Source organism: Salmo trutta, chromosome 4 (genome assembly GCF_901001165.1).
Source record: "Salmo trutta chromosome 4, fSalTru1.1, whole genome shotgun sequence".
NCBI lineage: Eukaryota > Metazoa > Chordata > Actinopteri > Salmoniformes > Salmonidae > Salmo > Salmo trutta.
In genome coordinates, this window is record NC_042960.1 from 25,749,689 (window position 1) to 25,765,619 (window position 15,931).

The 15,931-nt window shown below is 43.7% G+C and overlaps 1 protein-coding gene across 1 annotated transcript; it reads right to left on the bottom strand.

Moving 5' to 3' along the window:
* Window positions 1-46: 46 nt before the first annotated feature.
* Window positions 47-10,574, bottom strand: LOC115192156 (myc-associated zinc finger protein). Its single transcript, XM_029750349.1, has 7 exons — window positions 9,485-10,574; window positions 8,799-8,949; window positions 4,562-4,926; window positions 4,139-4,407; window positions 2,315-2,378; window positions 1,494-1,665; window positions 47-1,298 (listed from the first exon to the last, which is right to left on the bottom strand). Exons 1-7 carry the CDS (start codon window positions 9,515-9,517, stop codon window positions 967-969), a joined length of 1,386 nt encoding a protein of 461 aa, XP_029606209.1. The 5' UTR covers window positions 9,518-10,574; the 3' UTR covers window positions 47-966.
* Between the last annotated feature and the right edge of the window lie 5,357 nt (window positions 10,575-15,931).

A 15,931-nucleotide genomic window follows, 5' to 3' on the forward strand; every position in this document is an offset into this window, starting at 1 on the left:
TCTCTGATATCAGATGCTGTACATGTTCACAGATAAAGTACATATAGGTTATACATACTACCGCTTTAATACAGTGACGTTAACAGAGGAGATTCTACACCAACAGATGAACAGTCAAGAATACAGTCTCACAAAAACGTGTCACAAAAGTACAAATACTTTTCAGACCAATGCAACTTTGAGAGAATAAAAAAATCAGAGCATCCAGAATAATAACAAGATCATAGAAAGCAAAGAAAGACGAGCATTCAGTGGCCAAATATACAAATAAATACCCATTTTGATGCCACCTGTCTATCAGTCATAGGGTAAAGTTACATGGTGATGACATATTTCTGATGAAAAGGCAACAGTCCTTTCTTGGAGACAGTTAATTTGAAAAAGCTAAAAGCCAATGTAGGACCACAGCTCATACTGCGTCTGGGTGATCATATACTGTATAATCAATATTTCCAAGGAAAAGAAATGGCGATGTATTTGTAAAATCCCAAACATTGTTATGGGAGTTTGTGTTCTGTGTGAATGGAAAAGTGGCATATTGCACCGGAAAACTTTATATTTCGTTCAGTAGGATTTAAGTGAAAAAAAAAACAGGGATTCCATGGTCTCTCCTTTCCTCCCCTCTCTCGTGTCCACCAATGGCAGTTGAGAAAGTGACATTTTAAATAGGATCAAATACAAAGGGAACCTGGTTTGCCGCATACTTTGGCCTTCATAACATACATAGACATCCACTGGAGGGTAAATGCCCCTATATGCTGATCCTGGGTCAGTTTTTCAGTTTCCCCACTAATGGTTAAGGTTAGGATTGGGGGAGGGGAAGCTGATCCTACATCTGTACTTAGGGGAAACTTCATCCCGGAGCCACATCCAGTCCTCTCTCACCTGTCCTGACTGCAGTCTCCACGAAACCCCTCTACCTCCATCCTCTCTCCCCCTTCCCCATCCCTCCAATAGGCCTGGCTGCTAGCTGAGAGGCTGGGGGGCGATGCTGGAGCAGTCAGTGACCAGCAGGCCCACGGTTGAGCTGCCTGACAGAGACACGGCCACAGCCATGGTACCGGTCCCCGCGAGGCTACTGCTGGGGCTGGGGGCGCCCTGGACCTGGGTGACGGCGTGGGTGCCCATGTGGCCCTGGAGCTGGGTGGGTGTCTTGCACTGCACCCCACACAGTTGGCACAGCAGCACCCCGCCGGCACCGACCCCGCCGAACATGCCCCGTGTCCCGCCGCTCTCCTTCCACTCCTGGCCATGGTGTTTCTGAGCGTGGACACGCAGGTAGGTGAGGGTGGTGAAGCCTGGAGGGAGACGAGAGGGAGGAAGAGAGCGGGAGAGAGAGCATTGAGAAATAAGAAAAGGTGTGGAACAAAAGATGACGAACAAAAGATAAGGACATGAGGAATAAGAGAGGGATAACTGTGTAACCACCTCCGTTACACAGGTATTCTCCTCTCCTTTCACACATTTAAAAAATAACATGGAAGTCCACTCACTGCGGTTGCACAGGTGGCAGGCATGGTGCTGTGATTGGTTGTGGACCCTCATGTGATCGGTGATGTAGGCGGCAGAGAGGAGCTTGCCACAGATGTGGCACGGCACCTTCTCCTCATGGCGAATCAGGTGGGCACGGAGACGGTCCCTCGTGGCGAAGGCAGACGTGCAGGTCTGTGTAGCGTGCACGCCCGCACACAGACACACACAAAACCATTGGTGTATCTTGGACATTTGGAAATGTTTCTTTGCCATTATATTTTAGAAGCTAGGCAGGTCAATGTCATTAAATTGCCTATAAAATAATTCATACAGTGCATACAGAGAAGCAAGGGACATACGACAGGAAACAAGGTTGAAAATAGAGAGAAAGAACAAGGCAAGAGTTAAAATGTCGTCCCCCACGAATTATGCAGTTTCGCGCAGATAGGTCATTCGGTGCCAGGAGTTATGTTTTTCACAAAATCCAAAATAGTGTAAAATCCATCATGGCGGACCTTATGGGTCCCTGAGTAAAATTTGTTCCTTGTGAGGAGGGACCTATGTACCGAATTTCATGACTTTAGGTCAAACGGGTTGAGGGGCGTGACCTTTCAAAGTTAGCATTTGAATCGCTGGTTATAGCGCCACCATCTGGCCATTCAGTGTAATTTTGTAAATTACTGATCTTTATGGCAAGACCCATCTGAGATATCGCGTGTGACTTACTAACTAACAGACAAATGGACCGAGAGAGATTCATCGTGGGGGTCAAATATACATGCAGAGAGTAGAAAAAAGAGAGAGTGAAAGAGTTAAAGTGAGTTATAAAAAAGAGGATTACCGGGCATTTGAAGGGTCTCTCAGTGGAGTGCACCTGTCTGACGTGACTGTTGAGGTGGTCAGGTCTGGAACAGACAGGAGAAGGGATTAAGACCCCACGTGTGTCTTATCGTAATTTCTCGTCGATAGTGCTACCCATGCACTACAGACGTCAGTTAGAACTGAATTCTATTAGAACTCCAGACTAGTTTCACAAAAATGTGCATGTACATATACAGTACCAGTCAAAAGTTTGGACACACCTACTAATTCAAGGGTTTTTCTTTATTTTTACAGTTTTCTACATTGTAGAATAATAGTGAAGACATCAAACTATGAACACATATGGAATCATGTAGTAACCAAAAAAAGTGCGCAACAAATCTATGTATATTTTAGATTTTAGATTCTTCAAAATAGCCACCCTTTGCCTTGATGACAGCTTTGTACACTCTTGGCATTCTCTCAACCAGCTTCACCTGGAATGCCTTTCCAACAGTATTGAAGAAGTTCCCACATATGCTGAGCATTTGTTGGCTGCTTTTCCTTGACTCTGCGGTCCAACTCATCCCAAACCATTGAGGTTGTGTGATTGTGGAGGCCAGGTCATCTGATGCAGCACTCCATCACTCTCCTTCTTGGTCAAATAACCCTTACACAGCCTGAAGGTGTGTTGGGTCATTGTCCTGTTGAAAAATAAATGATAGTGCCACTAAGCACAAACCAGATGGGATGACGTATCACTGCAGAATGCTGTGGTAGCCATGCTGGTTAAGTCTGCCTTGAATTCAAATAAATCACAGACAGTGTCACCAGCAAAGCATCCCCACACCGTCACACCGCCATGCTTCACGGTGAGAACCACACATTGCGGAGATCACCTGTTCACCTACTCTGCGTCTCACAAAGACACATGGTTGGAACCAAAAATCTCAAATTTGGACTCATCAGATCAAAGGACAGATTTCCACTGGTCTAATGTCCATTGCTCATGATTTTTGGCCCAAGCAAGTCTCTTCTTCTTATTGGTGTCCTTTAGTAGTGGTTTCTTTGCAGCAATTTGACCACGAAAGCCTGATTCACGCAGTCTCCTCTGAACAGTTGATGTTGAGATGTGTCTGTTACTTGACCTCTGTGAAGCATTTATTTGGGCTGCAATTTCCGAGGCTGGTAACTTTAATGAACTTATCCTCTGCAGCAGAGGTAACTCTGGGTCTTCCTTTCCTGTGGCAGTCTTCATGAGAGCCAGTTTCATCATAGCACTTGATGGTTTTTGCGACTGCACTTGAAGAAACTTTCAAAGTTCTTGAAATTTTCCAGATTGACTGACCTTCATGTCTTAAAGTAATGATGGATTGTCATTTCTTGCCATAATATGGACTTGGTCTGTTACCAAATAGGGCCATCTTCTGTTATACACCCCTACCTTGTAACAAAACAATTGACAGGCTCATACACATTAGTGAGGAAAGAAATTCCACAAATTAACAAGGCACACTTGTTAATTGAGATGAATTCCAGGTGACTACCTCATGAAGCTGGTTGAGAGAATGCCAAGTGTGCAAAGCTGTCAACAATGCAAGGGGTGCTACTTTAAAGAATCTCAAATATAAAATATATTTTGATATGTTTAACACTTTTTTGCTTACTACATGATTCCATATGTGTTATTTCATAGTTTTGATGTCTTCACTATTATTCTACAATGTAGAAAATAGTCAAAATAAAGAAAAACCCTGGAATGAGTAGGTGTGTCAAAACTTTTGACTGGTACTGTATGTGCATGTGTGTATACTTGTCTCACAATTGAACCCCCCCCGCACCACCCAGTCATCCCCCTTCTCACCGTGAGAATCCCTTGGCGCAGTGGGGGCAGACGTAAGGTTTCTCCACCCCTCCTTGGTGTGAGCGTACATGGTAGCTCATGCGGTCTTTCCTCTTGAAGCGCTGCTGGCAGATGGGGCAGTGGTAGGGCTTTTCGTCCGAGTGTGAAAGCCGGTGGCGGTTCAGGTGGTACACGTCTCGGAAGGCCTTCCCACAGGCCTCACACGCATGGTTCTTCCTCACCTGGTTGGGGCTAGGGTTGGGGTTGGGTTGAGGCCCCAGGTTCTGGTTCTAGGTTTGATGAGAAGAAAGGGACATTTGGCTAGTGTTGGCTGTGTAGCTACTCTGGTTACATTGCACAATAAAGCAGACGAGGAAAGAGAGAAAGGCAAAGGGAGCAACAAATTATTCTTCAATAATTATGACAAAACAGGCTCCAACCAACCTGTACCATTGTCCCGGCAACCACAACTGCAGCTTGGAGCACCTGGGGTGCAGCCATGGTGATGGTAGCTGGGGCGATGGACACCGCAACAGGTTGGCCCTCCTGGTTTCCAAGTGGGGAGGGTTGGGGGAGGGATTCTGCGGGAGGAGGATGAGAGGGCAGAGAAAGGTGGAGGAGGGAGAGAGGGATTGTTTGCCGTCCTCCTCTTCCCTTGCTCTCGTCCTCCCTCTCTCTGGCTGCTCTGTCCTTCATTTTGATGCCAGTGTGCACCGACTGATGGCGCCGGAGGTTGTAGTTGTTTTTAAACTGCTTGTTACATGTGGCGCAGATGTGTGTCGGCCGGCCAGGCTTGGAGACGGCCTTCTCTAAAAGGAGAGAGGGAAAAGAGAGAGAGAAAGAGAGAGGTGAAAGGGAAAGAGGGAAAACAGAAGTGTGAGAGAAGGTAACTCCTGAAAGGGAACTAAGGGCAGAGTTTGTGGGTTGGATTCCTACATGGGCCCCACATACTGAATAAGTAAGCTATTGGGCTCTTCTAGGTCCAAGAGGCTAGGTCCAAGAGGCTAGGTCCAAGAGGCTAGGTCCAAGAGGCTTCTAAACCGCTTCTACCCCCCCAAGCCATAAGACTCCTGAACATCTAATGGCTACCCAGACTATTTGCATTGCACCCCCCTCTCTTTTACGCTGCTGCTACTCTCAGTTATCTATGCATAGTCACTTTAATAACTCTACCTACATGTACATATTACCTCAATTACCTCGACTAACGCGGTGCCCCCGCACATTGACTCTGTACCGGTACCCCCTGTATATAGCCTTTCTATTGTTATTTTACTGCTGCTCTTTAATGATTTGTTACTTTTATTTCTTTTTTTTAGGTATTTTACTTAAAACTGCATTGTTGGTTAAGGGCTTGTAAGTAAGCATTTCACTGTAAGGTCTACACCTGTTGTATTTGGCACATGTGACAAATAAAATTTGATATGAAATGTTTTGGAGCCTTTTTGTCCCATTTCAACAGAAGTAAATTAACTTAGCTAGCTTTCGCCAGTTGATGTACCATCAGAGAGCGAGCTGGCCAAAAACAGGTATTATTTTTGCCTCATTCACATTAGACCTGAATCAAACTATGAAACCAGCGGCCAAATGATTGAAGACTGATAATGCCGATGTTTTTTGTTGTTGTATAATGTGAGTTTTTATTAGAGTCTGTATAGTAATGTAATGTTATTGATTTGTCAGTTTCCCTAGCTAATTCCCTACTTTTAAAACTGACAGTAATAAACAGCTCTACAGGCTTCACTGTCATGGTGCACCGTCAGTACACAACACTATGATCATCATGTCTTAGCAGGATCAGATGGTGATAGCTGTCCCAGTAGGGTCAGACCGCCAGGAAAGACCAGTCTACAGAGCTCAGGTGAATTTTGCAGTATATTAACAACATCAGTGATTGATACAAAGTTCCATCTTGAGTTGATGGGTAGACCTACAGTAGCTACAGGACAGCATTTTAAGATTAAGGTTACAGTCTGGGATCTGGGAATAATGGTCATTTCAATTATTGAACCATTGATTCTATTCTTGGATAATATAATGTATAAATGTACACCAAGGTAATTCTTTGTCATGCCTCATCTTAGGAGGATCAGATGGTGACCGGTCTCAGCAGGGTCAGGCAGCCAGGGAAGACCAGTCTGTGACACAGCTGAGGTGAATTTTAGCAGATACAACACTTTATTCTCTCTGTGCAGCAAACACTGGACAAGCCAGATACTTCAAAGATTGAAACTATTTTAAGGCAGTCTGACAAACCTCCAAAGTTGATTTCCAAACTGTAACAAGGGTTGATAGAGGCTTTTCCTGATTAGACAAAGCATGTAAAACAAAAATGTGAGGAAGACCCGGTAGAAGATATTGATGATGATGAATGGATACAGATATGTTTGAATGCCCAGTCATGTTCATATAATCTTAGACATGAATTATTGCAGTTTAAGACCATCCATAGAACATACTAGATGCCAGTGTAACTGAATAACATGCACTCAGAAATGTCCTTCCTCTGCTGGATGTGTAAAAAACAAAATGGGACATATTTGCATATGTTATGGTCTTGTGAAGGATGGCTGAATTCAGGCAGAGTATGTATTTTATCTCAGCATGTCTACAGATTCTCCTTTCTCTGTTTTTGTTTGCTTGTAAATGTTGATACTGGAGACTTATCAAATGAAACTAACTAAGCATCTAAGAAATGCATTGCCATTAATAAAAATATGACAATTTTTCTTTATTGAATATTTAAAACATGCAGTGAAGCCGCTCAACAACTACATCACATTAGTCATCTAACAGACTCCCATCCAGAGCGACACACAGAAGCAGCCAGGGTCAACACCCTGCTCAAGGGCACGTCGACAGATCTCCCACAAGGTCAAAAATGGGAACCCGAACCAGTGATCCATCAGAAACCAGCCAAAGCTCCCAACCGCCAGGCCACCAGCCCTCCAAGATCCCCCCCCCCCCCCCTCTCAGTTCCCCAAGAGCTGCCCCTCAACCATCCGAGCCCCCCCCCCCAATAGTCCCCCGAGAAAAAATTATAATAATAATAATAATAACAACATTCCCGACCCCCAAGACACCCCCCCCATGCATCTACAACCACCAAAATGAACAAAAGAGAAAGACAAAGGAAAACAGAAAATAACAATGCAAAAAACTAAAGAAATCAAGGACAACAAAATCATAACAGCAAAGCCAACTGAATATGTTGGAGTGCATGTATGGCACTATTTATTAAATCATCTATTTACATGTGTGTGTGTGTCCATGTGTGCATTTGAATGAGAGTGTGTTCATATGCATGTGTACAAACACCTGCACGTCATTGCTATTCACTGGAAGGTTGGTTATCCACGATGTCACAATGCATGGCAGAAATGTCAAGTTATGTATCACTAGATTTATTCCAATATTAATGGTATACTGGGCAACTTTCATAAGGTCTGCATGCCGTATATGGAATACAGTATGACAAAATGAGACTGTATTGAAAACATGCCCACGTCAGGGGAGATACCTATTTAGGTCATTTTTAGCTGCTGGACGGCTCAGTCCTGGCCCTGGGGGTCGACCGTCCAGTGGGTTGTCACTCTGGCCTTGGCATAACACACCCAAAAGCAATAATGAATGGGTCATATTGGATTGTGTAGAAATGCAGGAAATTAGCTTTAGATGCCCCCGAAAAATATGGGAGAAGACCCCCAGACCCCCCGCCAGGTTATGCCCCCCCCCACCCACTTCTAAAACCAAAGTTGTGCCCCTGGTTAAAGTAATGAAATACCAAGAAAAATGTCAAGTTCCTTAAACGTGCTGAGAATGTTCCAAAGCCAAGCAACTATCCTGCACCATTCCCAGAAAGCTGTAGGAAGGTTACATGCAAAATAACCACAGGACAAAAAATATATGGTTCTCAGAACATTATGTGCGTGCTGGGCAGAAACTATAATCTAGCACTGTTGCACTGCTCTCACCATCATAGATGTAGACAATCCACTCATAATTTTTTTAATTACATTTCTTTATCTTTTTCATCTCTCACAACCTCTCTCTTTAGTCCTTCTCTCTCTCTCTTTATCCACCCCTCTCTCCCTCTCTGTCTGTCACAAACATATGCAACAGACACAGGGAGTGTGAAAAGGACATTGTTTCCTGAGGTAAGAAATCCCATGGATCAGGGTGGGGCTGAAGAGATATCGGATTGTGTGTGTTTTCAGCTTTGATATGTAAAGGTCAAGGTGCATCCGCTGAGTCTGCAGCAGCTGTGACTCTTGACAACAAGAAAACCTCTCTCTGCCCCTCCACCCCCCTCCTATCTAGTTGTTTATTGGGGATTCCATATGTTTATTGAATTGGAATAATATTGAATAGACATTGTGGTCCTCTGTGGCTCAGTCAGTAGAGCATGTAGCTTGCAATGCCAGGATTCGATTTCCGCTGGGACCACGCATACAAAAATGTATGTATGTCGCTTTGGTTAAAAGTGTCTCATAAGTGGCATATATTATTATTCTAATATTATTATAGACTGTGTAGAATTGATTAATTGAGTAAATTGTACCTGATCCTGGCTGTGTGTCAAATGGCACCCCCCACCCTATTCCATACACAGTGCACTACTTTTGTAGTGTACTTTATAAGGAATAGAGTGCCTTTTGGGCCACAAGACCTGCATTCTCACCAGGTAAAGGCTCTTCATTCAGGGCGGCTGTGTCCACTGTGGATGGGGGAGGGGCTATGTGCTCTGTAGGGGGGCTCTGGGCAGAGCCAGTCATGTCCGGAAGCAGCTCTGATTGGAGGGCTGTCTCAGACTGGGTCTGTGAGAGAGGAGTCTGGGGAAATGAGAGCAATAATTAGCTGCTGAGGACTTGAAAGTGGGATACCTAGTCAGTTGTACAACTGAATGCAAAAAACTGAAATGTGTCTTCTGCATTTAACCCAACCCTTCTGAATCAACATCCACATCTTCCACACCCAGGGAACAGTGAACTGCCTCGCTAAGGGGTAGAGCAACAGATTTTTACCTTGTCGGCTCGGGGATTCGATCCAGCAACCTTTCGGTTACTGGCCCAATGCTCTAACCACTAGGCTACCTGAAACATCAATGGGGGATCATGCCACCTTTGAACCCAGTCACCACACACACAAGCTCTTACTCTTTCCCTCATCAGCAGTACTACAACAAATCTGTAAGGGGCACAGTTAACAAGCTGTCAGTTTAAGACTTATATGACATCACAAACATAACAAGCATGTGTATGATCCCAGGATCCCAAGTGCATTCACTTCTGCAGCCATAGCACTCCGATGAGTGAGACACTAAACAGAATTTGTATCTTTCTTTCTCTGACACACACACAAACTTACCTGAAACAGAAAATTACTCCAAGAAGAATCCATTTTGAAGCACGATGATGTCAGATACTTTTATTCCAGGTGTCAAAACTAGAAATATATATCCCCCTGAGACTCGGGGCCAACCAACCATAGGCTGGGGCCAACTGATGAATCACTCCACCTGCTGTAATAGCCTACCTAGTTCCTCTCTGCAGTTTCAAATATCAAAGGTGAATATTTCTGTGTGAAAGTTTAAATCGCGGTGCATTCAATAGCTGAAATTATTATTGAAGATGAATGATCAATTTTGAAAGGCTGTCAGTTATATGACAATATTATATGACAGTAATGATGTTAGACTAAAATGTTGTTATATGGTGTGGGACTAAAGGATGCAACATGACTAAAATGCGACAAAATGGTTGATGCATGCTTTTAATGATGCATTTACAATGCAATTTACATTGTATATTTATATTATAGCCCAAGGAAAAATTATATTCTCAATTTGCTGCATAAATTTGGCTATTGAAAATAAGGAAAAATATGTCAAAAGTAATAATAAGTCCGCAGTTGTTTGTAAATGCGTGGAGGAAGAGTCATTTATTTCGATAGCTCCGAGAGGCCAAAGCGGTGGTGGATTCCAAAGCCTCGGTGTTGCGTAAAATCGTGTCCCTAGCTAGAGAGTCCCTGATCGGCCGCAATCCAAGCTTCGCCTCGGCTTTTCAAACGAGAGGATGACATCTTTCTTTTTTTCTATTTCTCTCTCCCTCCCACCCTCGCTGTCTTTCTTCCTTCCTTTTATTTATTTTTTTAAAATCTCTTCCCTCTCCCCTCTCTATCTATCCCCCGCCGCCGTGTCCCCTGTTTAAAGGGAAAGTATTTTGTGTAGCTTCTGCACCCTCCTCTCTGTTCTCGTCTCCTCCGTGGCGTGCGCTGTTTTCAATAGACCCGTGCATCCGCCTTCTTGCCTCCGTCAGTTCGGCCGACAGAAATACATATTTTATTAACAGCTAGTAATGCAATAGAATTGCACAACTCCAAACTTACATATCACAACATCCTTATAGTGAGATAATATTGAGAATACCCAACTAGCTGACATCAAGAGAAACGTATGAGAGCAATAAAACAAGATCACACGCACCTTAAAGGTAAATATACACGCTGCAGGTGCAACAGCTTCATAGCAATAGGAATATATACAGTTGAAGTCGGAAGTTTAAATACACCTTACCCAAATACATTTAAATTCATTTTTTCACAATTCCTGACATTTAATCCTAGTAAAAATTCCCTGTCTTAAATCAGTTAGGATCACCACTGTATTTTAAGAATGTGAAATGTCAGAATAATAGTAGAGAGAATGATTTATTTCAACTTTTATTTATTTAATCAAATTCCCAGTGGGTCAGAAGTTTACATACACTAAATTAGTATTTGGTAGCATTGCCTTTAAATTGTTTAACTTGGGTCAAACGTTTCTGGTAGCATTCCACAAGTGTCCCAAAATAAGTTGGGTGAATTTTGGTCCATTCCTCCTGATAGAGCTGTTGTAACTGAGTCAGGTTTGTAGGCCTCCATGCTCACACACACCTTTTCAGTTCTGCCCATAAATGTTCTATAGGATTGAGGTCGGGGCTTTGTGATGGCAACTCCAATACCTTGACTTTGTTGTCCTTAAGCCATTTTGCCACAACTTTGGAAGTGTGCTTGGGGTCATTGACCATTTGGAAGACCCATTTGCAACCAAGCTTTAACTTCCTGACTGATGTTTTGAGATGTTGCTTCAATATATCCTATATCCTATATCCAATATATCCTACCTCATGATGCCATCTATTTTGTGAAGTGCACCAGTCCCTCCTGCAGCAAAGCACCCCCACAACATGATGCTGCCACCCCCGTGCTTCACGGTTGGGATGGTATTCTTCGGCTTGTAAGCCTCCCCCTTTTTCCTCCAAACATAACGATGGTCATTATGGCCAAACAGTTCTATTTTTGTTTCATCAGACCAGAGGACATTTCTCCAAAAAGTACAATCTTTGTCCCCATGTGCAGCTGCAAACCGTAGTCCGGCTTTTTTATGGCGGTTTTGGAGCAGTGGCTTCTTCCTTGCTGAGCGGCCTTTCAGGTTATGTCGATATAGGACTCGTTTTACTGTGGATATAGATAATTTTGTACCTGTTTCCTCCAGCATCTTCACAAGGTCCTTTGCTGTTGTTCTGGGATTGATTTGGACTTTTCGCACCAAAGTACGTTCATCTCTGGGAGACAGAACACGTCTCCTTCCTGAGCGGTATGACGGCTACGAGGTCCCATGGTGTTTATACTTGCATACTATTGTTTGTACAGATGAACGTGGTACCTTCAGGAATTTGGAAATTGCTCCCAAGGATGAACCAGACTTGTGGAGGTCTACAATTTTTTTTCTGAGGTCTTGGCTGATTTGATTTGATTTTCCCATGATGTCAAGCAAAGAGGCACTGAGTTTGAAGTTAGGCCTTGAAATACATCCACAGGTACACCACAGGTACACCTCCAATTGACTCAAATTATGTCAATTAGCATATCAGAAGCTTCTAAAGCCATGACATCATTTTCTGGAATTGTCTAAGCTGTTTAAAGGAGTCAACTTAGTGTATGTAAACTTCTGAGCCACTGGAATTGTGATACAGTGAATTATAAGTGAAATAAGTGAAATAATCTGTCTAAACAATTTTTTGAAAAATTACTTGTGTCATGCACACAGTAGATGTCCTAACCAACTTGCCAAAACTATAGTTTGTTAACAAGAAATGTGTGGAGTGGTTGAAAAACGAGTTTTAATGATTCCAACCTAAGTGTGTGTAAACTTCCAACTTCAACTGTACATCAAAATAACAAAAATGGTTTTGTTTTCAATAGATTGTTAATGCTAGAATGCACCACATTGAGGCAGGCTAATGCTCCAGAGATAGATATGCAGATAGGAGTAAGAAATCTGTCTGTAAAAGAATGCTGCTGCGAATTTGACTATTGTAGGAGAGTTACAATAGTTATTCCATTAAACTTTAAATTACTGGAACAGTACACAAGGCAGAACAGAACACATCCAGGTTAATGGTCAGTGGCCCAAGCCCAGTTCAGACAGAAGGTGGAATCAGATCGCTATCATCTCCAGGAACTTTACTTTTGGTTTATATTTTCATTTGTTGCGCTACTAGTACTGCCTATTGATGTTTAGGAGGCAGCTACAGTAGCTGGAAGATACCATCTTCTGTTTTTATTTCATTGAATGTATTTTATTTAATCTGGGTGCTTACATCACCTGCTAGCACCATGGTACTACTCGTAGCCTCCTTTTTTCTCAGTCCCTGAAAACACTGAGTTGCCATACCAGGCAACCAGGCAGTGATGCAACCCGTCAGGATGCTCTCGATGGTGCAGCTGTAAAACCTTTTGAGGATCAGAGGACCCATGCCAAATCTTTTCAGTCTCCTGAGGGGGAATAGGTTTTGTCATGCCCTCTTCACGACTGTCTTGGTGTGCTTGGATCATGTTAGTTTGTTGGTGATGTGGATGCCAAGGAACTTGAAGCTCTCAACCTGCTCCACTACAGCCCATCGATGAGAATGGGGGTGTGCTCGGTCCTCCTTTTCCTGTAGTCCACAATCATCTCCTTTGTCTTGATCACGTTGAGGGAGAGGTTGTTGTCCTTGCACCACACGGTCAGGTCTCTGATGACCTCCCTATAGGCTGTCTTGTCGTTGATCAGGCCTACCACTGTTGTGCCATCGGCAAACAATGATGGTGTTGGTCGTGCATGGCCCACCAAGAAGTCCAGGATCCAGTTGCAGAGGGAGGTGTTTAGTCCCAGGGTCCTTAGCTTAGTGATGAGCTTTGAGGGCACTATGGTGTTGAACGCTGAGCTGTAGTCAATGAATAGCATTCTGACATAGGTGTTCCCTTTGTCCAGGTGTGACAGGGCAGTGTGGAGTGCAATTGAGATTGCATCATCTGTGGATCTGTTGGGGCGGTATGCAAATTGGAGTGGGTCTAGGGTTTCTGGGATAATGGTGTTGATGTGAGCAATGACCAGCCTTTCAAAGCACTTCATGGCTACAGATGTGAGTGCTACGGGTCGGTAGTCATTTAGGCAGGTTACCTTAGTGTTCTTGGGCACAGGGACTCTGCTTGAAACATGTTGGTATTACAGACTCCGACAGGGAAAGGTTGAAAATGTCAGTGAAGACACTTGCCAGTTGGTCAGCACATGCTCAGAGTACCCGTCCTGGTAATCCGTCTGGCTCTGCGGCCTTGTGAATGTTGACCTGTTTAAAGGTCTTACTCACATTGGCTGCGGCGAGCGTGATCACACAGTCGTCCGGAACAGCTGATGCTCTCATGCATGTTTCAGTGTTACTTGCCTCAAAGTGAGCATAGAAGTTATTTGGCTCATCTGGTAGGCTCGTGTCACTGGGCAGCTCTCGGCTGTGCTTCCCTTTGTAGTCTAATAGTTTGCAAGCCCTACCACATCCAACGAGCTTCGGAGCCGGTGTGGTACGATTTGATCTCATGCCTGTATTGATGCTTTGCTTGTTTGATGGTTTGTCGGAGGGCATAGCGGGATTTCTTATAAGCTTCCGGGTTAGAGTCCCCCTCCTTGAAAGCGGCAGCTCTACCCTTTCGCTCAGTGCGGATGTTGCCTGTAATCCATGGCTTCTGGTTGGGGTATGTACGTACAGTCACTGTGGGGACGACGTCATCGATGCACTTATTGATGAAGCCAGTGACTGATATGGTGTACTCCTCAATGCCATCGGAAGAATCCCGGAACATATTCCAGTCTGTGCTAGCAAAACAGTCCTGTAGTTTAGCATTATCTGACCACTTTTGTATTGACTGAATCACTGGTGTTTCCTGCTACCAGACTGGATAGACTCATTGGAGGCCGGGTGCATGGGGCAGGTACAGGATATACTGGGCCCTGTAGGCGCACCGGAGGTGATATGAATACTTTTCGGATGTACTGTAATGATAGAGAAATGAACATCGAATTGTCTGGCAACAGCTCTGGTGGACATTCCTGCTGTCAGCATGCCAATTGCACGCTCCCTCAAAACTTGAGACATCTGTGGCATTGTGGTGTGTGACAAAACTGCACATTTTAAAGTGGCCTTTTATTGTCCACAGCACAAGGTGCACCTGTGTAATGATCGTGCTGTTTAACCACCTTGATATGCCACACCTGTCAGGTGGATGGATTATCTTGGCAAAGGAGAAATGCTCACTAACAGGGATGTAAACAAATTTGTGTTACAAATTTAAGAGAAATAAGCTTTTTGTGTGTATGGAACACTTCTGGGATTTTTTATTTCAGCTCATGAAACATGGGACCAACACTTTACATGTTGCGTTTGTATTTTTTTTCAGTGTAGTTAGCTAGCCAAAGCCTGAACCAGTATCTTGGCAGAGGAGATTATGAATATGACAAGATCTCCTCTCTGCCCAGAAAGCTACCAAATATGCCTGCAACTAGTCACATACTGCCGCTATGCACTTCCAAAAAACGACTAAATAAACATTTACAAGCAACTCAAAAATGTTCCAAGTATTGTTTTTGACCGAAGGAGTCACCTCTTCCATGTGACTAACGTACGTAAAGTTGATTACTATAGGCCCCTTGGGCCAATGTTTAATTTAGTAAATGGCAGATCTCTGTGTCAAGACATCATTCACCCAAGTTCTTTCAAAATTGGGCCAGTGATATCAGATATCGCGTGGGTTAGCTAGACATATACCTGAGAATGTCTTCCAAATTGTATCACTCTGAGTCAAACAGATAAACATGTGCCTGTTATAGCACCACCTTGTGGTCAATATGATTTTTCTTACATAGGTGGAGTCTTGACAGTGTTTTCAACGTGTACCAAACCTTGTTACAATACAAATATCCTTCAACGATTTATAAGCTTATATTTATGTGCCAGACCACACCCAAGTGATTTGGTCAATAGTCTGGAAAAATGAGAGAGACCTTAGTTATTAGATGCCACCTATCAAGTTTCGTGCAGATTGGTCATTCGGGGGCGGAGGAGTAGCGTTTAAGAGTTTTTCACAAAATCCCAAATGGCAGAACATCCATCTTGACTGACCTTATGGCTCCCTGAGGCAAATGTGTTCCTTGTGAGGGACCTATGTACCGAATTTCATGACTTTAGATCAAAAGGGCGTGACCTTTCATAGTTTGCGTTTTCAAATTGCTTGTTATAGCGCCACCATCTGGCCAATTTTGTAAACGCCGGATGTCTATTGTGTGCCGCCTCATTCACCAAAGTTGTCAAAATCAGGCCAGTGGGGTCAGATATCGCGTGTGACGTAAAAATGTACGCACGGAACCGATAAAGTCCCCTCCCAGATTTCATCGTGGAGGACAATGACGACATTGCTAATGCTGCGAGTTGTCTTCAAAGCAGCATCAGAACTCAAAGTGAG